Source organism: Eupeodes corollae, chromosome 1, assembly GCF_945859685.1.
Source record: "Eupeodes corollae chromosome 1, idEupCoro1.1, whole genome shotgun sequence".
Taxonomy (NCBI): Eukaryota; Metazoa; Arthropoda; class Insecta; order Diptera; family Syrphidae; genus Eupeodes; species Eupeodes corollae.
The window spans coordinates 116,254,492-116,279,096 of NC_079147.1; the positions used below are offsets into that span (position 1 = coordinate 116,254,492).

Here is a 24,605-nt window from a genome sequence, read left to right on the forward strand (position 1 = left end):
ACAGAAGTAATACAAGCATTCAAAAGTATTTTTTCTCTTTTCGGTATTCCGGATGAAATTGTTACTGACCATCGTCCACCATTCAACTCAGCAGAATTGCTTCGATTTAATGTAAATTGGAACATCAAACATAATCATTCTTCGCCTTACAATCCAAGATCCAACGGCCACGCAGAACGCAGTGTTCAGACAAATAAATCTCTTCTTCGGAAAGCAAATGATGACAACTGTGACCCTTACCTCATTCTATTGGACTATCGAACCACCGCAGCTAATGGTCTTAAATCTCTTAGGTGATATTCCAGCAAGTTTAAGTTTAAAAGAGCATTCTCAACTTATACCGGACATTCCTGAACAAGCAAGTGGTTCGAAGAGGGTTATAAAACCACCCATCAACTTTAAAGACTATGATTTAAGTATTGACTAAAAATGTATGTGTAATCAATTTTATATAAAAGGGGCGTGTCATGTAATTTCAAGTCATGTAATGTTTGAACAAAACTAACAATCGAACAGAACTAAACAAGAAAACCTTCGAATAAAAAGACATTAATTCAGGCGACACGTGGCTAACGAAAAATAAGAACTAAGAACTTAAAGATCTTAAACATTTTATAAAAATTAATATTCATATTACTTTAATAAATGTAATTTAAATAAGTATTTAAGAATTTGTTTTACTATGTATTCAAGTACATAACACACACAAAGATTTTTTTGAAAACAAAAGTTGAATTGCCCAATTATTTTCCGCTAAAAATTTATATTTGTATTTTCCGGACGGAAAAAAAATTCCCTGAAAAGCTTATACTATACTTATGTTGAAAAGTGAAAAAAATCATTTTAGATCAAAAATTACACCGAGAATTTTTTTTAAGAAAAAAAAGTTTGTTGCGCATTTGTTTTTTGCCACAATGCATGTTTCTATTTTCCCGACGGAACATCATTTTCCTGAACAACTGATACTTTTAAGTTCAAAACTTAAACGAATCGTTCCACTTATGTTATGTTCAAATTTTACAGTTTGAATGACAGATTTCTGTCAGTAAAAATTGTTCAATGGTTTTCAATCAGAAATTTTGTTTAATGACAGACAATTTTTAAGGATAGCTATAAACGACTTGTAAAAAAAATTTCCAACGTTTGTTTTCAATAATGAAAACAAATGATAGCTATAACTAGCGCCTTTCTACTTATTTGTGTTCAATATCACACAATTAAAATTGGCAAATATTTTTCGGTGGATTTCAATCAGGAAATTTTGTTCAACGTCACAAATTCCAATGATTGGTTTCAATGATGAAAACCAATTATAGTTTTCAACACCAACACTTTCTGTATAATCAGCTATTCACCAGCTGGTTATTGTTTTCTGCTTTCGGACTTGTATAAATAAAATTAATTTGTTCTTCTTTTACATGTATCAGTATTTCATTTGTGCAAACAAAAGTCATTCTTCATATAAAATAAATGTTTGTGAGATAGAGGAAAAAGACCAAAATGCAGAAGATATTTACTTATGTCATTTTCTTTGTCTACGATGCATCAGTATTGCCACATTGTTGGAAGTGTAACAAAAGCATTACGTTTCTACTTAGTTTTTAAATTGTGTTATATTTTGTAAGTTTTCACATCTTTTTTCGAACATTTCTTTTTAATTGCGAGGTTTATGCAACTAACTTCAATGTTTTTCTTACATAAGTAAGATACATTTTGGAATTTTAATATGTTTTTACTATGTAATTTTGAGACTGTGAAAAAACACTGTAAACCAAATTATAGCCCTTTTTTGGTTGTCCGAAAATATTTGTAAAGCTCTTGTGAGATTTTGTTTGTATTTATTTCATTGATGAGCTATCTGAGACAAAGATTAGAGACCTAATCTTTTTTCTCAATGCGAGAAAATGGCATAATCGCTATGAAGCTTCTCTATAAATCTATCCCTTTCAATCAAAGGTCAAACGAGTTTTTGGTATGAAAACGGCGCACAACAGCGCTAATTGGATCTCAGGCTAGGTTGCCTTGAGATCGTCATTTCTACCTACCTACCTACCATTTATTTCATAATACTTTCATTTAGGCTTGTGGAAACACTACTGTAAAAAAGTTAAAGTATTTTATAGGCAGTAAAAAGAGTTAACACTTGTGTACTCCCTCTAACTTTCGGGTTTTGACATATATATGTATCTGCCTCCCTCATCATGTAAATCTACTTTAACAGGAATATGATTTTTCTGCAAATAGAAATTCAATTGAAATGAATAATGCAAAAGGTAAATTGATGATGTAGTTTTGAAAACCACAAAAACAGAATTTGAAAATGTGAAATTTTTCAAATGGTTTGTCAAACATGTTGGATACCAGAATATTTTAAAATTTTTCAGATTTGACATTAATATCGTCAAACCTCAAGAAACTCTAATGTTAAATTAAGATTTTAAGAAGTGCACTGCGCATTGACTATTTTAACGGATAATTCGACTTTTATGACATTTTTTAAATTATTAATTTGTATGCAGACATGAAAACATAAAATAAGGACATTTTTAATCTTCTAAATTTTCATTTATAATCCAAATAGGTCGTCATCGCTCAAATTAAAATGACAAAGCCATATTTCATAAATATGAACCCAAATCTTTTCAATTCATCAAATGTTCATCAAACCATTGTGGTCAAACATATTTTATAGCGTGACTAACTCTGATGTAAGCAAATGAGATTTTGAGGGTAAGACGTGCACTGCGTGGATAATTCGAATTTTTATGACATTTTTTGAAATTATTAATTTGTATGCAGACTTGAAAACATAAAATAAGGACATTTTTAATCTTCTAAATTCTCATTTATATTCCGAATAGGTCGTCATCGGTCAAATTAAAATGACAAAGCCATATTTCATGATTATGAACCCAAATCTTTTCAAATTCATCAAATGTTCATCAAACCATAGTGGTCAAACATATTTTATAGGGTGACTCCCTCTGATTTGAGCATATGAGTTTTTGAGAATAAGAGAAAATGTTTGCACTGACGTAAACTGATTGCCATCCATTCATCTATAAATATTCTGCCTAACCTTTTGATTAAGTGCATATTAGAGAAAACTGTCACAATCAGTTGATGTCATTATGCGACCATATTTTTTTACCAACAAAATAAATGTTGCCTGCACTTGGTATTTTTGATTGAAATTTTTAAATAATGCATTTATAACTTCGAGTGATATATTATATCTCTGTTGATATAATGTTCTTCCAACCCAGATTAAATTTACAACAAAATAGCATGACATTACGGTTTGCTTTAAAGCTGAGGAGGAGAAAGTGTGCGAATAGCCATGGAAAAACATCACTAATTCTGACGTTAGTCCTCAAACCAATTAAATTGCTTGTTTTTAAACATTTCATGAGCATGTTCAAAATTAAAGTAATACTAACAAACAGAATCTACATATGTGACAAGCTTTCACATACTAGTAAAGTCTTATTTTATTCAGATTAAAAACAGCTTTGACTCGGCAAATTACCTTTTATCCCATATATTTGAGTATACCTTCTTTTGATCACAACAACATCTTTCTGAAGATACATCTAAATTATTGTTATTGGTTAAGAAATAAGCGAATTTTGTTTAACATAGGAACAGTATATTTAATTATTAATTACTAATAGCACTTGATTAATTTGCAATAGAACTAACATGTGACACTTTGAACAACATAAAAAGAAAACCGAAACAAAATTCGATCACATTAGATGAAAATAAATCGAACTTTGTTGCATCGACAAAATGTTGTGTTAATCTCTTTGACGTTTCTCTCTATTCTTGTTCGATATTTTACTAGGCTTTGTTTCTTAACAGATTTTTTAAAAAACAAATCTACCCATTAGAAACCATACAACAATGAAAGGAAATAAAAAAGAACTGTCAAAATAGATTCATGAACAAAATTACTCTCATATACTCGTAGATTGTTTTTGTTCATGAATATGCAACAGATTTCAAAGATGGTGCATGCTACTAGTTCCATCGTTCAATGCTAACAATTTGAGGATTCCCAGATAGTCAAAATTATCGCTATTACTTACTCAAATAACGATATACATATAATTGCTTTTGGAATTAAATACTTTTAGTTACTTATGAATTCTTTCAGTTGTTTTTGGATTTGATTATGTTTTGCAACTTTTGGATTATATTGCCTTTCATAACTTATAGGAATTGATTTCTTCCAATAACTTTTTGGGTTTGATTTTTTAAAGATATTTTTAGATTTTGTTACTTTTGTCGTATTTGGCAGTGTCATACAATTCACAATATAATTTACTTATTTCCTAGTTAAAAAAATTAACATAATGCTGGCTAGTTTTACATACTCATATCTGTCATACATTTTATGTAAAAATTTGTCGGTTGTTCGTCTTAAAATATAATAATAATATTACCAAATTGTTAGTTAGAAAAACATGACCGGTAAAGGTTGATCTGTTTCCATTAATTTAAAAAAGTATATTATGTATATACATACGAATATATACGAAAAGTAATCAACATACAAAATGTATGTTTTTAAACAGGTTCTAAATTACCGGCATTTAGTTTTAAAAAAATACTAAACATACGACATTAATCGGAAAAACGTAAACATAAAGAGTAAGGGATCTAGAAAAAATAAAAAGACACTAAGAACGTGTTTCCTTAAATTATTTCACGAGAAAGAGTGTGGTAATATATATCTTCCACCCCCTAATTTTCTGATTTTTCGTTTTAATTGATTTTAAATGCATATTATGTACTGATCGATTGAAAATCAATCACAAAATTTTCGGAGAAATATACAATTATTTTTTGCTAAGTTGGTGTATTCCAATTTTGGAGATAATTTCCTAATTCTATTATACCTTTAAATTAATTCAAGTATATACAATTACAGATTTCTGTGAGGAACCAAATTCTGTTGTAACCAATTGTACTTATAGCTTATTGAGGATAAACAAGTGACGTGTTATCACAATAATGTAATCAGACTCTTAGCTCGTTGAAAGGAAATTGTCAAAAAACAAATGTCATGAACTGTCAAACTGAATTCCCCCCTCCGTTCCTTACGTGAAAGAAAAGTGACTCACTTGATTTGTCTGCCGTGTCCGGATTCAAAAAGTATACAACACAACCTTACAAGAATATTTAACTAAATTAAATATATTTTTTTTCTAGAAAAAATACCATTTTATCCAGACTTATTCACAATTTCTTAATACAAACTAAGGTATCACAAAGTGTTAAACTTTCATCTTCAGATTTTTCATCAAATAATAATAACATCTATTTCATAGAGTTCAACTTTTCTTCGAGAGTGAGTGAGTGGTTGGTGTGTACGTAGGCGAAAAGTTCTATCGACTTTTTCTCGACAAAACGACAAGAAACCAAAAAACTGCGCCCTCCTTGTAGAGTAGAGAGTTATGTTTGCGTGAGCTGTGTAGTGGAAGAAAAATAAGTATAGTTCCAAAGAAAATTATTACTTATAGGAACAAACAAGAAATAAAAATAAATAAGTTAAAAATCATTAGGATTAACTAATAGACAACCAGTCATCAGTAAATAAGTAGAGCCCAAAGAGAGAGAGAAAAAAAGAAAATTCAAGAATGTCTTCATCCGGCGACTTTGGCAATCCCCTGAGAAAATTTAAATTGGTTTTTCTCGGTGAACAGAGTGTGGGCAAAACTTCACTCATTACTCGCTTCATGTACGATAGCTTTGACAACACTTACCAAGCAACTATAGGCATCGATTTTCTATCAAAAACTATGTACTTAGAAGATAGGACAGTGCGTCTTCAACTCTGGGACACCGCGGGCCAGGAGCGTTTTCGCTCCCTCATTCCCTCTTACATTCGTGATTCAACTGTAGCTGTTGTCGTATATGATATAACAAATGCAAATTCATTTCATCAAACCTCTAAATGGATTGACGATGTCCGCACGGAACGCGGCAGCGATGTCATTATAATGCTCGTAGGCAACAAAACAGATTTGTCCGATAAACGACAAGTCTCCACCGAAGAGGGTGAACGTAAAGCAAAAGAACTGAATGTGATGTTCATTGAGACCAGTGCTAAGGCTGGTTATAATGTTAAACAGCTATTTAGAAGAGTCGCTGCCGCTCTGCCTGGAATGGACTCTATGGATAATAAACCTCCCGAAGATATGCAAGAGGTAGTACTTAAAGACTCACCTCATGAGACAAAAGATCCCGAAGGAGGCTGCGCTTGCTAAACACGGAAACAAATTTGCTAGTATTCTTATTCTTTTTACTTTTTTATATATTATAATATATGTTCGCTTGATAAACAACAACTAACAACAAAAATTAAAATTCAATTAAATTTTAAGCACTTTTAAGGAGCAGAAATAAAACATTTCCAAAAATTATAGAAAAAGTATTAAATTGCTCTAAAACTAAGTCTATTTATTCTAAGTTGTTTTACACGTTTATCCTAACATAGTGAATATGTCATTCAAGCCATTTGCACTTCCTTAGCGACTAACTTCTTTCCAAGAAGAATACTTGTATTTAATGACTTATACTTTTCTCAAAGTAATGAGGGACAGGGACATCATCATCCGTACGTGGACGTCCTTGGATTACAAAAAAAAAAAATCAACGAAAAATTGTTTTATATATGATAAATAGCATTCCATAGTGATACAAAATTATTTAAATAATCCAGTAATATACTAAGGACAGTTTGAAAGTCATCTAGGCATTTAAGACATGATCAAAAAGGTACTCTGCTTTTTATCTTGATATTAGAGTAAATAAAACAATGATTGCAATCAGTTAATTGTGTAAATAATTTTGTATTTAAATAAAGAAAAAAAGAAAAGCAAGTATGTGGATGAGTGTTAGATTTCAAGAAAAAATAAAGCAACTCCTGTTTTTCGCAGCAGAATGTCTTTACATTATGCTATATCAACATTACTTCTCCGAATTATGTCTTACAATACCTCGCCATTTACTTTAAAAAGTGCAAACCTATACTTCAGAGACACATTGGCAACGCTGGCATTTAAATCGTAAAATACTCTCAATTCTCGATGAAACTGATTCACTTACTGTTTTATCTGGTTGATACCTGTTCCATTGAACATTTCGACTTAAAATTTAATACAGAAATTCTACGAAACTTTTGAAAACTATAAGAAATTCTACAATCGTTCAAAAAATAAAAAAAAAATATCTTTAAAACGTTGACAAATCAATTAAGAAAATGTTCAGGTACCATGAAAGGATAGCTTCAACATCTATTAGGTCACTTCAAAGATAACTACATTAGTGTTGCATAGCTTTATATTAAATCTTTGTGGTACTACCTTCCAACAGGGAATTTTCTGAACTATGAGCAAAAATATAATAGATAAAAATGTACCTATTCCTGTTACTATTATTCATAGCCACAAAGTTTGCAAAAGGCAGTTATTTTTTTGAGTGTACCCATACTTTGCATTATCGATTTTGTGGACATGACTCACTGATAAATGAAAATAAAGTGTTGCCTATTTTCAATTGGACCGTGGTGTACTTTTTAGTGTTTAGAATTGTTGTAAATCCATGTGATTTGAACGACCTCAATCATTAATTATCTCAGTCGCTCTATTATGATTTCTAAAAATAATAAATTTACTTAAGCTTGTTTGGCTCACAGCCAAGTCTAACAGACTTTATTTTTAAGAACTTCATAACTTAATGTAATCTATTTTTTTTTTTAATTTCAAAGTAGATTTTGATTTGACTTTAACTTATATATAAAATACTTTTAAGTTTGGATAAATTCATTTTACGATTTACAACAAAAAATGTATGATATAATCACTGCATTTTCCGTCACGTCCATGATAGTCTTTCAGTATTCGTAACAATTTTCTAACTGAGCCATTAAATCCGTCTTAATTGCACTTTACAAAATTAAAATAATATTGTTCTTTTTTATTCGGCCAAATTGTTCTTTTCAAAGTGAAGTTACGCCAGGTTAGAATTAAGAATTAAAGCTGAAGGCAATAAACAAATTAGGCTTTATTCGATTTCTGAATAAAAACAGAATTAATTTTGTGTTGTTGGGCGGTCGTAATATTCGTTTGCACAATCGTGAGGTCCATGGATAAGAAATAAGTTCATTCTCAAACGGTCATCAATAAGTGCAAAGACATTGTAACAAGACGTGGTAAAGAACCACCTTATGTCTTTCTGAAAAAGACAAGCATTCCAGAGTACCAATACAAAGCAAAATATTGTTTTCGGATCTTTTAAATATAGATAGATAGAGATAGATAGCAGGATTTGAAGTTGTTTTTGAATTACGTGTTAAAAGATGACCCGATCCCGATTCGTGGACAATAAAATACGGTTATTGTTGTCATTGGGATCTGTATTGTTTTATTTTATGAAAGAGGGCAATTGGCTCGAGTTTACTGGATTCATTTTATAACCATTAATATTCTGTTGGATTATTTAATGTACAAATAGGTTCAGTAGCATTTTGCGTTTACAAACATGGTGCGTATTATTGTTAAAGTTTTTTATTGGGTTAAAGTTTTCCACCATAAAGAAATATTAGCATCATTATTTTGTGTTATGCATTGATTTGCAAATCTTATTCTGTCTTTTCTTTATAATTAATATCTTCCAAACATATTCTATTGTTCTTCATTTTATGGAAGAATGTTGTAATTTTTCGTTTACGAACAAAATATGCCTTATAAATCACAACCTGTGAATGTATAGATGGTCTGAGCCAATCCAACTGAATAAAACCTGAAAAGGTTTAGATAAGCCAGTTACGTACGTACCTTTCAATTCTAATGATTCCTTTTAATTTTAAAAAACAAAAATACAATTTTTCAGATCCCTTCAATTAAGATTATTTTTTATCCACCAAGTAGATAAGCTTCCTTCAAAATGTTGAATTACATATATATGTATAAGGACGTCCTATGTCCTAAACAGAATGAACTATATATACATATATTATTATATTATATTAATTAAAATCTCTATAGCAGAAAACCATTTGAAAAAACACCAAATGAACTGCACTGATGTGACGAAGTGTGATTTCTTAAAGAAGGAATTAGAATTCTTAGAACACGTCATAACCCCAGAAGGGATCAGACCATACACAGAAAAGGCTGAAACAATAAAGGCAGTTCTTGGGATTCAGAGGATATTAAAGGAAATTTATACAAAATTATGCTAAAATAATAAATCCAATATGAAAAAGAATAGCCAAATAAATATATATTGAAACGTAATTAAACATGAATGTACATAATAATTATAGCAACCTAGAAAAAGTGTTATTTACTATTGTTGTAAAGGGTCAGGTTCAGACAATATTAATTTCATTTGCAGTTAACTGCATTCTTTGAACCTAAATTTTGACCAAAGCAAATAGTTAATTTTCAAGTGTCATACATTTCAAACTTGGAATTGGAACCTTGCTTCATTAACAAAACACTCCTCAGGTAATTTACGAGCCTATCACGATTTGTATTTTATATTATGCATTTCATATAGGTACTAAATATTTTTTTTCCAATTTGACAAGGAACCCTTTTAAACTTTCAAGTCCCTTATGTCTTCTGAACCTTCCAGAAGACATCCCTGGTGTGAATACTAAAAAGCGCTTGATAACGTTTCCTGTGTGTTTGAAAGTAGGTTTTGAATAAGCAAAGACGATAACCTTCTTGAAAAGTTTAGACGAATTTAGAATCGAAACAAATAGGTAGAACATTATTTTCCTTGTTTTTAGCATCTAGACTCTATTGGATTAATGGAATTCAAATAATTATTCTCTTGTATCATTTTTTAAGATCCATGAAGTTTTTATTTTCGCTGTTTACATGCAAACTAGAAAGTAAAGAATATGAATAAATTAGGCGAGGAGCTACCAATCCTGAAAGCTCAATGACTTAGGATAATAAGGGGAGTCATTCCGTAATTTTTTAAACGATAATCGTCAACACGTTTATCATTAACAATATCGTCAATAATTTTCTTCACGTAAATTTATCACTATCGTCTCGTCAATCCTTTTACAGTATAAGATCGTTCAGTTTATTTCAAACACTCTTATACTATGACTGAATTGTCAAATGAACTCAACAAAAGATAATGTTTATTCAATAACTTGAAAATAGTATTAAACTTTTTCATTTTGAAAATTGCAAAAAATATATAATTTAAACATGCCAACTGTTTTGCGATGTTTATTGTTATTGTAAGTTAATAAATCTAATTATTATATGTACATATGTAGGTCAGTAACACAAAATCAGCTGCAATATTGAACCCAATTCTGTGCAAGGGAAGGAAGATAAGACTCAATTTTATCCACAACTTGGCTTAAAAAATATTTATTATCATTAATATATTATTATTATGGCTTTGTGCAAAAGCAATATACCAATGTTCCTCCTCCCCCAAAGTTTCAATATTCTTAATGTTGAAGGTATACATGCAGAACGACAACCGTCTTGCAAATTTATTGCCATAAAGTCCTCTTTTGCAAAACTACAATTTTGTATTTATTTTACAATATGAAGAAAAATTACTTAGGTCTAATACATCTCTTAATTTTCTTCGTAACCGTATTAATTGTTTTTTTTTTTCATTTTGTGACAAAACTAAACCACGCCGAAACATTTTTACTTCAATTTATTTAGTTATCAAGGTCAATTATTAGCAGACGATACATATTTAGCTATCGTGCAAACCATATCGTTTGGACTATATCACTTGTGAAACCATCGTCGAAACGCTATCTTCTAACGACTATCGTTTTATGGAATGCCCCAAAGTTTTTATTACAAAATAAAAGTTAACACTTATAAGAACCGACGACCAAGATTTTCTTGATCCGCATAGTTTTTTTCTATCAGCTTTTTATGGAATTTTGATTTTTTAACATAACTATTTTAATGGTGCGATAAGGGGTAAAATGTATCGATTATTACGGTATTTTTTGCATTCAACGCATTCTTTTTCATCTATGTATCTTCTATCTAACATACATAAATTAAGTGTCAAAATGTTCGTCCGCGATGGACTCCTAAGCTACTTAACCGATTTTAATCAAATTTATACACCGTGTGCAATTTGATTCAACTTGAAAGATAGGATACCTTGCATCTCAAATATTAAGAAGGTTATAATAAAATCAAGGGATTCATCCCGTAATTTTTAAATCGATAACCTTCAAAACGATTATCATAGTAACGATATTGTCAATAATTTGCTTCACGTAACTATGTCACTATTTTTATTTTTTCAGTATAAGATAAGATTTTATAGTTTTCAGTATAAGATCGTTCAGTATACTATAGATACCATTGACATATATATTGATAAGAACCATCAGCTTTCTTTCTTTCTTACATACTTTCAAAATAACGGTGTAATATAAAATTTAATTGAAGTCGATTTGTGTCAGAATTAATTATTATATGCACTATCAAGGTCGGAAAAGATCTCACCGATGCATTTGATGTAAAAAAAGTGTTTAGACAAGCCGATGCACTGTCATGCGACTTCTTCAACGTCGTTCTATAAAGAATTGTGCAAAACTCAACCGTCAACACTAGAGGCACAATCTTCCAAAGGTCCATCCAATTTCTCGGGTACGCGGATGATATTGACATAATTGGAAGATCAAAGCGTGATGTCACTGGAGGGTTTTTGAGCATTGCGACGGAAGCGAAGAAGATGGGTTTAGTGTTCAATGAGGGCAAGACCAAGTATGTATATGCTGTCATCAAAAAAGGACACTGAACAACGACGTCTTGGACAAAACGTCACCATGGACAGCTATAGATTTGAGAAAGCTAAGGACTTTGTCTACTTAGGCACCGCTATTAACACAGACAACAACACCAGCGTTGAAATCAAACGAAGAATAACTCTTGCAAATCGCCGCTTCTTTGTACTCAGAAGACAATTGAGAAGTAAAGTTCTCTCTCGAGCATCTAAAATCACCATGTATAAGACACTCATCCTTCCGGTTCTCATTTATGGCTCTGAGGCCTGGACCCTGTCAAAAAAAGATGAAAGCGTCTTAGGAAAAAGAGAAGAGAAAAATTCTTCGGGTGATTTTTGGTTCCGTACGCATATATGTAGATGGAGAATGGAGGAGAAGATATAACGACAAACTGTACGGGCTGTACAGCGACACTGACCTAGTTATTAGAATTAAAGTCCAACGGCTTAGATGGCTAGGTCATGTAGAGCGAATGGACATCAACGCTCCAGCTCGGAAGGTCTTCGAATCCAATCCCGAGGGACGGCGCAGTAGAGGAAGACCGCGACTCAGGTGGGTGAAGACCTCAACCAACTTGGCGTGCGAAACTGGAGACAGCTAGTTAGGGACCGAACTGGCAGGAGACGCAGGTGGGTTGGGGCCCACCTCAAGTAAGTAAGTAATAACATAAAGTAGTGGTTTGCGAAGTAAAGTTCTGAATTTGAAATTCATGACACTTGAAAAACTAACTAGTTGCCTTGGTCAAAATGTACATTCAAAGAATGAAGTTGACTGCAAATGAAGTCCCTTATGTTGTCTGAACCTGCCCAATGATAAAATCATCTTCAATGAGCAGCTGACTGTTTATTTAACTTTTTGGAACATAATCGTTTCTTTGAGTACCCACCTGCCAGTTTTACTTTCAATGCCCAATTCTCACCTCAAATGCTGATTCTAATCAGGAAATATTTATCCAATGCCCGAAATAATAAACGAAAGCTAGAAACAAGCTTTCAAAAAAATCCAATGATTGATTTCAATGATCAAAACCAATATTTAGATCTGCTGGAATTTTTCCAAAGTGCGACCATGTTTGCATCTACATTTCCTGGACTATAAACATCCAAATAAAATTGAATAGACGATCTTAAACGTTGTTATAAAAAGAGAACGCAATCTAAAGAGAAAATATCCGACACTACAAATACCCCACCACACAAAGCCGATTTGGCCCCATTTAGGGTTGTCGTCGTCGTCGTCGTCTTCAGTGGAAGTGGACGGACACACAAGTGTTTCTTCATTCGCATTAACTCATTTATTTTTGGGTAGATAAGGTTTCGTTTTGTTTTCTTAATCTTTGTTTTACTCGTGAGAAGAAATTAATAACAACAGTTTTGAAATAAATAATGAATTCTTCATATTTCACAACAAATTATATGTACATACATATCTCCGTTTAGACATATTTAATAACAAAGTCTAAAAAATTGATACAGAATTGACTGAATCGCATTAATTTCCAGTTTATATGACTTATGCCATTTGTTTATGTGTTTATCCGTCCATCATTATGCCTTGTTACAAGCTAATCGTCATTCTTTTAAACCACAATTAAATGTCAACCGGACCGACAGCTTAAGTGGTTCGATAAAAACTTTCGTGGGAGAAACCACAAAAACTAATAGTGAATAAATCCCAAATTAGATGGTATTAGTTGCGCTTGCTAAGAAAATGCCTGAGTTTGCACTTCGGGTTCAAGTTCAAACTATACAATGATGGTATGCTTGAGTAAGCACCGACTATTGTGACCAATGTTTTATAATCACAGACTATCCACATCCTCGTATGTTAAGTGCAAAACTTACTTAATCCAATTAAAAGTTTAAGAACTATTACAGTGCTGATTTGCCATAACATCGATATCAGATATCACTATTTAGTATTTTATCTATTGGAATACTTATGTACATACTTTAAGCAGAGTAGATTGCTGGGATAAGCCGCTCCTGGGTTATCGCTTAACAACACCGATTATATTTATCGCTTTTAAATACCTTGAGTTAAATTAGTTTAAAGTAACGTCAAATGAATAATTAAATGCTTTTGAAAATGCTCGCAGTTTCTTTCTTTATTTTGCATTCTACCGCCAAGGAATATAGAATCAGTGCGTAGTTAAAAACATTTAAATTAAAAACTCAAAATAACAACACCTACGGTTTACGGTTTAAATTTATATATCTATATTGTGTTAATACAAATTTTATTTCGATGTTTCCACCTCCTAAAATGAACTGTAAACCAAGGACCAGTGAAAGTCCACAAAGAGACAGTTCATTGGAAAGTATAAATAAGTGGTTAGAAGAAAATCCGAATATTAACGCTTGTCGAGATGAAAATCATTTAACATTTTTCTTAAGAAGTTGCAAATATGATCTTGAAAAAACAAAGAAAAAAATCAAAAGGTAAGTATCACGTTATATAAACTTAAAAGTAGACACACACGTTTTAAAGAGTTAAATTGCAGCAATTAAGATAGTTTCAAAATTTCTAAAATAAATGCTTTCTCAATAGTATTTGTATCATTAACTTCCCATAGGAAGTTAGTGTAATCGATCAGATATGTCGAATTAAAAAGTAACGTTTCAAGGTCCCTAGAATCTAATTAAAAGATTTTTAGAGATATGTCTGTGCGTGCATGTGTACGTAGCTTTTTTCGTTGCAAATATCTCAAGAACCAGAAGAGATATTGACTTACTCGTAAAATACATCTTGTTATGTAGACAATAATGCAGAAAGATGCAGAAAGGGCGACTTGAATTAAATTACATATTATATAATGTGACGTAATACCAAACTTATAAAGTTTTGAAAAAAAAAATTAAGGATTTTTAAAAATAAAAACTGGAAAAAAAACTTATTACCTCTAATATTTTACGAAAAAGAAAAAATTTTATCTTCAAAATAATTGTACGCAACGAAGGATAACGTTTTTTAAATATTCAGATTTTTTACAAAAAATTAAAAACTACTCAAAGTTGATAAAAATTGATTTTTGACTAAAAAACTATTTCATCGCTTAAAAAATTCAGTACAATTTTGGAAAAGAACGAATTTATAGTTCTTTTTTTTTATAAAAAACGTATAAGAAACATAACAAAAATTTGATAAAAATTGATTTTCGACTTAAAAATCACATTAAAAGTTTTGACTTCAAACTGATTTCATCTTAAAAAAAATATAGTTTTTGACATTAAGTTAGATTTTGGGAAAGATCGAATTGACAGTTTTATTACAAAAAATAAAAACCTAAACAAAAGCATTACCAAAAGATGGTAAAACATGATTCTCGACTCAAATATCTTTTCAAAAAATTAAGATATTGACTCAAAACTAATCTTAACTGATAGATAATATTGTTTTGGACATTCAGTAATTTTTTTTACAAAAATCCGACAGTCAGTTTTTTTATACAAATTAAGATCTGTACTAAGTTTTCTTGGAAAATCCAATCTGTATTCGTTTATATAAGAAATAAAAACTTTCAAAAAATGCTGTTAAAATTTCTAGAAATTGGTTGTTGACTAAAAATCTCGTTATCAAAAATAGATTTTGAAACCAAACATCATATGCGAAATATTGATGGTAATTTTTAATTAATTTTTTTTTAAAAAATTAACTGACAACTTCTTAGCAAAACAAAAGAAAAGAAAAATCAACATACCGGATAGGAAGTTATCATGATTATGATTATGATTTTATAATACGAAACACCCTGTATGAATGTAATAATAAATAAAATAAATTAAGTGGCGTTTCCGAACGGCTAACTTGAGGAAATGAGAAAGCACTTTCATGACAAGAATTATACTTGGAGGATTTTCAATTCCTCACAAGAGGCAGTACCCTTGAAATATTTGTAATAAATCATTGAATTCAAACGTTTTGGACTAGTTTCATAATTTTGAAAATGCAAATTGGACGAGATCTTACTTTAAACTGTTTCATCGTAAGAGCCATTTACAACAAAGAAAATAGCCAATGTCGAATGTAGGCATAAAGAATATTCCATCGACACGGAAACATTTTTCTTAATTATCGAGAAAAAAACAGATCGGAAACGTGAATATACACCGATATTGTACATTTAAAATCAAATTTACATATATAGTGCAATTTGAAATCGTTTAGTATACTTTAAATACCTGAACTGTAGTTATTTTGTATATAGTCTAATTGAAAAAGGGGCAGTTATAGTTATCAATAAAATTCATCAGTAAGTTTTTTGTTTTTCATTTTTGAACAATGAGCTTTATTTTAAGCAAAAGTAGGCAGAAGCTCGTGGTTATTCAATAAATCAAATGTAAAGTAAAAGATTTCGGATTCCTCCTGTGTCAAACTCCTGATGGCTATAACTAGCCCTAGGAAACAAGAAAATATTTGTAAAATGTTATTAAAACCATTATTATAAACGTATCTTAACAAACTACAATGCCATCACAATATTTCAATTTGCGATACATACTCCTTTCACGAATAAATATTCTGTCTTGGTCAGGGGATTCAAGCTAAACTCATTAATAAAGTAAACATTTGCTTTAGTCGCAATGAAGAGTTGGATGTTTTTCATACAAAGTTTAAGTTAAAGAAGTCAGCCCGAGCTTAAGTCGCCTCTAGATACCGCCTCTACAGAGTCTCTCTGTGATAATAATATAAGTTTTATATACAAAATTGTCAACATACTCTAAAATATGTACTAGATGGTACTTATTTACAATTGCTATCGTTTTAAAGATGTGGACGTATGTGAATAAAAATAACGCTTGCCGTCAAACGTTATCATCTGGGTAAGCAATAAATGAGATTTCGAAACAAAATTTAAAATTCAAAAATACTTCGTTACATTATGCAAGTAGTTGATAATAATTGAACTTATGAAGACTAACAACCAAATAAAATCTGTTTACTTGCGATATATAGAAAGTACATGGTAAGTATTGCATTCGTAAAAAAATTAGAACTCGAGATTTTGATTAAAAAAAATGACATTACTATATCTGGCTGCCTTACAGCTCAAACCATTTGGTCGATTAAGTTCAAACTTGTAAGCTAAGGTGTTAAGCAGATTTGCGTTGCGCGTTATTTTTTATTTGTTAAGACTAAAAATAACAGTAGTCCCAAACAAATTTTTCAGTCAAAAACCGAATATTAAATTTTTTTCAAAATCAAACACATACATAGATTTTTATTAAACTTTCTCCACAAATTTGTGTTTATTTTGCTCCTTTCAATACAAAAATATTTTTGTTTTTTCCCAATGGGTATCCCCGATCAAACCATTATTTTGTTTTTAAGTTTTCTCGAGAACTGATGAACTGGTTCCAATAAAATTTGTTCGATACAAGCTTTTATACTGCCTTAATAATTGTTGATGATCAAAAATGTATTTTTTTTTTAATTTCATTTCTCGATGTATGTATAAAAAAAGAATACAAAATAAAATACGTATTTTTTAAAAATATAAGTACTACTTGCAAACAAAGTCTTTGGATACAGGAGCAAGTTCGTGCACTTTTATTTATAAAGTTTACACAGTAAGATAACAGATATGTTATATATTTGTGAGAGCGTATTACTTAATTTTAGATAACAATTTAAAATACAAAAGAAAATAATATTAATTAAACTAAAATAAAAGTAAAATAAAATTAAATAATTTGAAAATTCAACATTCCACCTATAGACTTTTAATAATGAATACTTGTTTTGCGATCCTTTAAAAAACACATGACAGTTTTAGGTATACATAATACGATTAGTTACATGTATCTTCGTATGCGTTACTTGATGTGCAACTGCTTTTAAAAGCTTCAAATTGGTCCCCAAGGACTGTCATGCCATTGGTTTGAGTTCAATCCATATCTTTATTACCTAAAAGTTATTTAACGGGTATTGCATCTTGCTAGGGTTTAGCTTATTTTCCAAGAGTAATTTTTGTCATGAAAAGTTCTTCTCAAGAAAGCCGTTTGAGTTTAAAACTAGTTACTAAACACATCACATTATTTTGGCCCTATTTGTATAAGATTTAATAGGACATATAAAACGTTGCCTCTAAACTCCAAAAAGATTACTTTGAGTTTTTATATTTGAATTTCAGCAACGTTTAATAGAGCGTTGGAAGTTCTTAAACACGGAATGACTATTCACCTCTCAGAATATTTTAGCGAATTCTAATAAACACGACTGATAAATTTCTTGTAATAAGAATTGATACAAATATTTTTCAGTTTCTACATAATGCGAGCTGAAAGAACTGAGTGGTTCGCTAACAGAGATCCGTTTTTGCCAGAAATTCAAGAACTTCTTAGTATTGGAGTTTTTCTGCCTCTCGAAGAAAAAGACGATCTTTGTCGACAGGTTGTCATAATACGAACATCGGCACATAATCCCAGAGTTCATTCTCAGAATAATGTATTTAAGGTAAGTTTGAATACTAGAAACACCTTGTTGACGCGATCATTGATTTAAATATTATTGTTTTTGAAGGTCAGCAAAATGATATTGGATTTATTGCTTAGATCCGAACCAGAAATTTCCAGTACAGGAATTGTAGCCGTTTTTGATATGGTTGGTGTAGAACTCGGTCACGCTTTGCAGCTAACACCAAAATTAATAAAACGATCGGTCGATAGCTGGCAAGTTTATCCATGTAAACCAAAAATGCTGGAGTTTGTTAATGCACCAACCCATGTTAATTTTGTACTTAACACATTTAGGTAAAAGACGTTTCTGATTTTTTTGAAAAAAAAACTGAATACATATAATTTTGTGATTATTTTGAATGTAGACTCTTTATGACTACCAAAATGCGATCGCGTATTGTTGTGCGTAAAGGGACTTCCGAAACAAATGTTAAACTGCCAAGAGATCTTGGTGGTACTGGTATGAGCTATAAGGAATTGGCGCTTAAGTGGAAAACTGCAGTTGAACAAAATGCTGATTATTTTGCAGAGTATGAAAAATATAAAACTATACTGAAGTGACAGATGATTTTTTTTTATTTTTTATTTATCTGGTTAAAAATGTGGGGCTAGCAGAGTTCGTAATATTAAATAAAAATGTGTTTAGTTACAAATATTAAAAACTAAATTAACTTGATTTAAGAATTGAGTAGTAAAATTTAAATGGAGATGTATTAACACATGACATTATTTACTCTCAAATTGTAAATATTAATATAATAAAAATAAAATAATTATATAATGTATTTATAATCTGTATTATTTCACTTACATACATAACTAACATTAATAAAAATAGTACTTACACTAGATTTTGTATGTCGTTCTTGGCAAATTCATTTTGGCCGCACATTATTTGACGATGGTTAGCGCAATAATTGTATTCTCCATTTTGAACCACAACTTTGATTAAAAGAAAGTTCCTAAGGTCTTTGTGAAAGTATTTGTGATCAGTAGATAATTCCTGATTTCAAATTTGATTATTTATAAAATAGTTTTCTTGTATTCTAGCTGTTTAAAGTTTAAATTTGGCTTGGATCTTAGAGATTTCCGAATTCCCAGGAATATAAAAAAAGAAAATGAACATTTTAGGGTAAGTATGGTATAACTTAAAAGGGTTTACATATTGGAAAATGTTTACTATGGCTTACTTTACCAGTCTGAGATTTTAATACCTTCGGAGATACAGTGTTATCTATTTTGCGGTTTTAAAAGTAAACGTACCTAAATAAAACAAATACAATATTATTTTTTCATGATATTTCTTTTTATTATAAAGTTTGAACGTTGACATAGTATGTGAAACTCTACAGCAATTAAATGACCACGACGCGAATTCTCGCAAGCATCGATTCGACCACTTTTTGACACATATTGGGCAGTATCTCAGCCATAACTTGACGAATGTTGGGTTTTAAGTGCTCAAGAGCAAAATGTATCTGCATGAACACGGTCTTATGCGTAGTCACACAAGAAGTCTAGCGGTGTCAAATCGCATGATCTCGGTGGCTAGTTGATATCGCCACGACGAGAAATTATACGAGGCCAGGAATTGTCTCTTGCAAGAAAGCCATATTCACTCGAGTTGAATGATATGAGGCACCGATTTGTTGGAACCACATATTTTCAAAGTCGTATTCTTCAATAGCAGGCAAAAAAGGCGGTTATCATATGAACATATTAATCTAAATCGACATTCATTCATCGTCGTTTTTAAAAAAGTAGGGTCCAATCACACCTCAGGACCAAAGAGCGTACCAAAAGCAGTGACTTTTTATGGATGTAAAGGCTTGAGGATTCTCAGAACCCTTAATATGAGAATTTAGTTTATTAACATACCCAGCGAATGAGAAATATGCTTCGTCGCTGAAAAAAAATGTGTTCGAAAAAAACCTCCACCACCTGTTTTTCAAGCACACATTCCACGTTTCTACGATGACGTTGTGAATGGTCAGTTGGCTTCATTTGTTGTGTGTGCTGGACTAAATATGGATCTTGGTGTAAGACAACGACGAGGAGGAATCGATACATTCGGATCTTAAACAACACTTTCACTTAAAGCAGCGATATTTTCAGTGGAACGAGCAAAACGATGATGCACCATCAGGGCTTACAATATCTGTAACCAATCCAGTCTCTTTGTAGTAGGTTTTAATAATTTGAATACATTGTGCGATAGTTAAGTGATCCATTTTCTTAAATTTCAGACTTTCAACTAAAAAAAAATTGGTTTAACAACTTAGTTTAGAAGATGTCGAATTCCATTCCTATACTTTTGAAACCGAAAATGGATAACCTCTTATGTAACTGATACGTATCACTATAGAATGATCTTACGATCATTAACGTAAGAGAAGTAATTATTCCTGTGTTTTCGAGTTTTATCACTTACATTTTTTCAAACTTTCTTGTACACCCTAAGGATAAGCGAACCACGAACTTAAACGAACTAAAAATCTGTCAAAAATTGCAACATAGCCCGTTTTCGATCTTGACCTGAGCGTCATCAGAGCTAGCTTATTTTATCAGACCTCTCACTCGTAGGTACACTCACTTCTATGCCTGAGTTTATCTATGAATCATTATTGATAATTTTTTTCTTCCTTTTGGCATTATCATTCTAAGAATTGTTTTAAGGGGCCTAATCGTATGTGCTTTGTTTAACTGTTAAAAAGGCTATAGTGATGCACCACTTCATCGTTTTATTGACAAGGTTCTCGTTATCTTCAGGTTGTATTCGATAATACCGTATACGTCTATCACCGGTGTTGGCAATTTGCTAAAACTGAATTGAGAAATCAACATGACAATACCGTTGTGCCTCGAGTAGCGTACGTACTTCAAACACTGCACAGCATTGCTTTTTCAATAATTTATTCATCGAATCCCTGAAGCGATACAAATTCATATGTTTTGTCAACATAAGTCGTACATTCCAGAGAGTGTGTTTACAGCACTTAGGATTAGAGAGAAATGTGTGGAATGCTGATATATGTGACCTGATAAATTTGATATTATGAGAATGGATTTGTAACGTGGACCCAGGATAGAGTACAACATTATAAAGGAGCAATGTCTAATGAGGAGATACATTTTTGGACCGGACGCAAATGTGAAGAGTTTGATGATATGTTGGAGCAAACAGCTTTACTAAATGCAGTATCCATGGAACCAAAAAACTTTGTTAGGTATATACTTGCTGAAACTTCGTACCAGAAAGCGGGATTGAATATATGGAAAGAAGATTTCGTCCGAATGAACGCAAATGTGGCGCAGAATTTCCCTAGTGTACCAGGTGAAATTTGCACGCTCAAATTACAGCGAGTATTTAGCTATAATGGGCTATACAGTAGATTTATAGGGTAAATGCTCTGGAGGACCTGCCAGACTATGAAATCCATAATAATGTCAGGTTTTTAGTTCGACGAATTCAATCATGGCATGTAAGGTCCAAATTATATCATTGTTGCATAATCAGCAACAATATTACTGTTCTTGACTGACAGGTCGACACGTACCATGTGTACATGTGCATATATGGGGCAGGTTCAGACAACACAAGGGACTTAATTTGCAGTCAACTGCATTCTTTGAACGCAAATTTTGAACAAGGCAGCTAGTTACTTTGACCTAGTTAGCAGAATTAATGTCCTACGGCTTATGTGGCTGGGTCATGTAGAGCGAATGGACATCAACGCTTCAGCCCTGAAGGTGTTCGAATCCAATCCCAACGGACGGCGCAGTAGAGGAAGACCGCGACTCAGGTGGTGCACTCAGGTGGGTAAAGACCTCAACCAACTTGGCGTCCGAACTTGAGACAGCTAGCTAGGGACCGATCTGGACGCATGTTGGTTGAGGCCCAGGTCCGCCCGGACTGTAGCGTCACCTTAAGTAAGTAAGCTAGTTACTTTTTCAAGTGTCATAAATTTCAAACTCAGAACTTTACTTCACTAACTTCTGCCTTCAGTTCATCGTGCAAAAACTACCAAAAACAATATTATCTACAAAACACTCCTCAGGCAAGCTACATACCAATCAACATTTGTATTTTGTATTGTAAAAATAAATTACTTATTTCTTTTCCAATTTGACAAGGAACCCTTCTCCAAAAAACAGTATATGAAATTGGTCTGAAAATAAAACATTTATAGAGAAATAAAGTTCAACTTCACGTTGAATGAAAAGACATGGTTTACTGTCATTTTGACATAAGCTGTCTTGACTTGATAGTTAGGGAGATTTTTCTTGACTAACATTCCAGTTAACTTTCCATTAAAGTTGCCTTAATTGAAAGGTAATTTTTAGGCAGTTAGCCAATCAGAAACCAGAAACTTGCCTTACTTTCAAGTTATGTCGCCTGAACCTGGTTATGTCTCCATTGTGGGTTACCATGATGGTTTCACTACTGCTGAGGTAAAAGAAATGTAGTTACGAGTAGTTATTATTACAAGCATAGTGTTCATAAAACAAAAAAATAAAGTAGCACAACTGCCCACTGAGAACTTGGACCTTAACCAACAACTCCCAACCATTCCTATGTTCGAAAAATGTTCTCTGGGATGGAAGAGACCTACAGCGAAATCCGAACGGCCTTACGGCCTTACGCACTTACCATCACCCCACGGGAACTAGGTACCTGTTTTTGTCAAAATACCTCAAAGTTTAGCATATAAGAAATAAAAAATAGAAGGTTCGCTACAATCGAACATTCCTACGCCTACCCTAACTACTAACCCCTTCTCCGTTCAATGAAAATAGGATTTAACTTAAAATATTCGTCATGCTACATTGAATAAATAAATATCTCATATATACTCGTGCGTACACGTAATTATTGGCAATTAAGCTTAGTTAATCGTTCCATTCACAAATATTTATAATTTTATACTGGTATCTGAAGTGATATAATGATTGAGATTATAAAGTATTGAACATTAAACCGTTTATAATGTGTTGTTAATTATTGTTAATTCGCCTTCAAGTACTATTTAGATTATGAAAAAAAAAATTCGGCACGTACGCACCTTTTGAATCATATTTCTTTATACATTTGTAAACATGATAGTTATAAAATGATCAACAATAACATGAGGAAAGGGGAATTTGATTTATTAATATAAACGACCATGATGTTTCAGAATTAAGCTCTTAATCTTGACTAATCTAATTTAATTGCTGATTGTTTTGTATAAAATGATGGCCTTCACCCAATAGCTTTACTAAAATTTCTAGTCATGGTATTCGCCAAAATGAGAAACTTTCGATATAGCTATTGAATGTTAAGTGTTGCAGTACCCGTGGCGTGATAATGATGGTTAGTGCGTTGAACTTTCATGCCAGATGTCTTATGTTTAAACCCTGCCTGTGCCACCTAAAGTTTTTTTTTTCACGGGTACTGCCTCTTGTCATAAGGAGTGCTTTCTCAAATAAGCCTTTCGGATTTGGCTTAAAACTGTGGGTTCCCTCCATTACTGACAACATAACTCGCACCCAGGAATGGTTGAGAGTTGTGAGTCACTATGCCCAAGTTCTCTGTGGACTGTTGCGCCGCCTAGTTTTATTTAAATTCTAATTATATTAAGAGTTGCAGAAGTTGAACACGCTTGAATTTTCGAAATATATTTAATTCAATATTGGAGAAAGATCGGATTTAGCTAAAGGTGAGTAAGTAGATAAAATGTTGACATAGAAATACATACATGTAGTTGGACATGTATTATTTTAAATACGAGTGGATAAATAACAATATACTAGAATTCGCAGATTCATAGGGGTTGACGTGGAGTGTTTAAATGAACAAATAAGCAGCTTAAATACTGTCCATTAAGGATATCTTTAAATGAAGAAAATATTGGACGGAACTCACGTTAGTAATAAAAAGTTATACTTCAGACCACGCCACAAGAGAAAACTACGTATTCACGAGTTTTTTTTCATAAAATAGCCTTAAATTGTCTACAACTTTGTTATAGTTCGTAGGATTCTCGTAAAAACACAAGCAAAAATGTTAAAACCAAAGAAATTTTGTATTTAAAAATTAAATTTCAGAATAACCGTCAGCAATATAAAAAAACAGTTGTGAAGTTAAAGGAATTATACAAAAATCCACATTCCAATTTTTTTGAAATTTCGTTAGGTTAGTCTTAAAATTCTTAAATCTTTGGCATTAATGTTTAAAGTCAAATCGTGGACCGAAACATTTCCCACAAGATGCCGAACATAGAAATTTCCCATATCTATGTTGTCTCCAGGTCTTGGTAGGGACTGGAAAAACGAATCACATTGTTGTTTTGAAA

The 24,605-nt window shown here is 31.7% G+C and overlaps 2 protein-coding genes across 2 annotated transcripts; both read left to right on the top strand.

Annotated features, from left to right (window-relative positions):
• Positions 1-5,063: 5,063 nt before the first annotated feature.
• LOC129940964 (ras-related protein Rab6) lies at positions 5,064-6,839 on the top strand. The gene is made up of 3 exons (XM_056049496.1): positions 5,064-5,160; positions 5,218-5,269; positions 5,337-6,839. The coding sequence occupies exon 3, from the start codon at positions 5,646-5,648 to the stop codon at positions 6,273-6,275; it is 630 nt and encodes a 209-aa protein (XP_055905471.1). The 5' UTR covers positions 5,064-5,160; positions 5,218-5,269; positions 5,337-5,645; the 3' UTR covers positions 6,276-6,839.
• Positions 6,840-13,039: 6,200 nt separating this feature from the next.
• Positions 13,040-19,055, top strand: LOC129941574 (retinol-binding protein pinta). Its single transcript, XM_056050248.1, has 4 exons — positions 13,040-14,253; positions 18,076-18,268; positions 18,335-18,564; positions 18,636-19,055. Exons 1-4 carry the CDS (start codon positions 14,060-14,062, stop codon positions 18,829-18,831), a joined length of 813 nt encoding a protein of 270 aa, XP_055906223.1. The 5' UTR covers positions 13,040-14,059; the 3' UTR covers positions 18,832-19,055.
• The last annotated feature ends 5,550 nt before the right edge of the window (positions 19,056-24,605 follow it).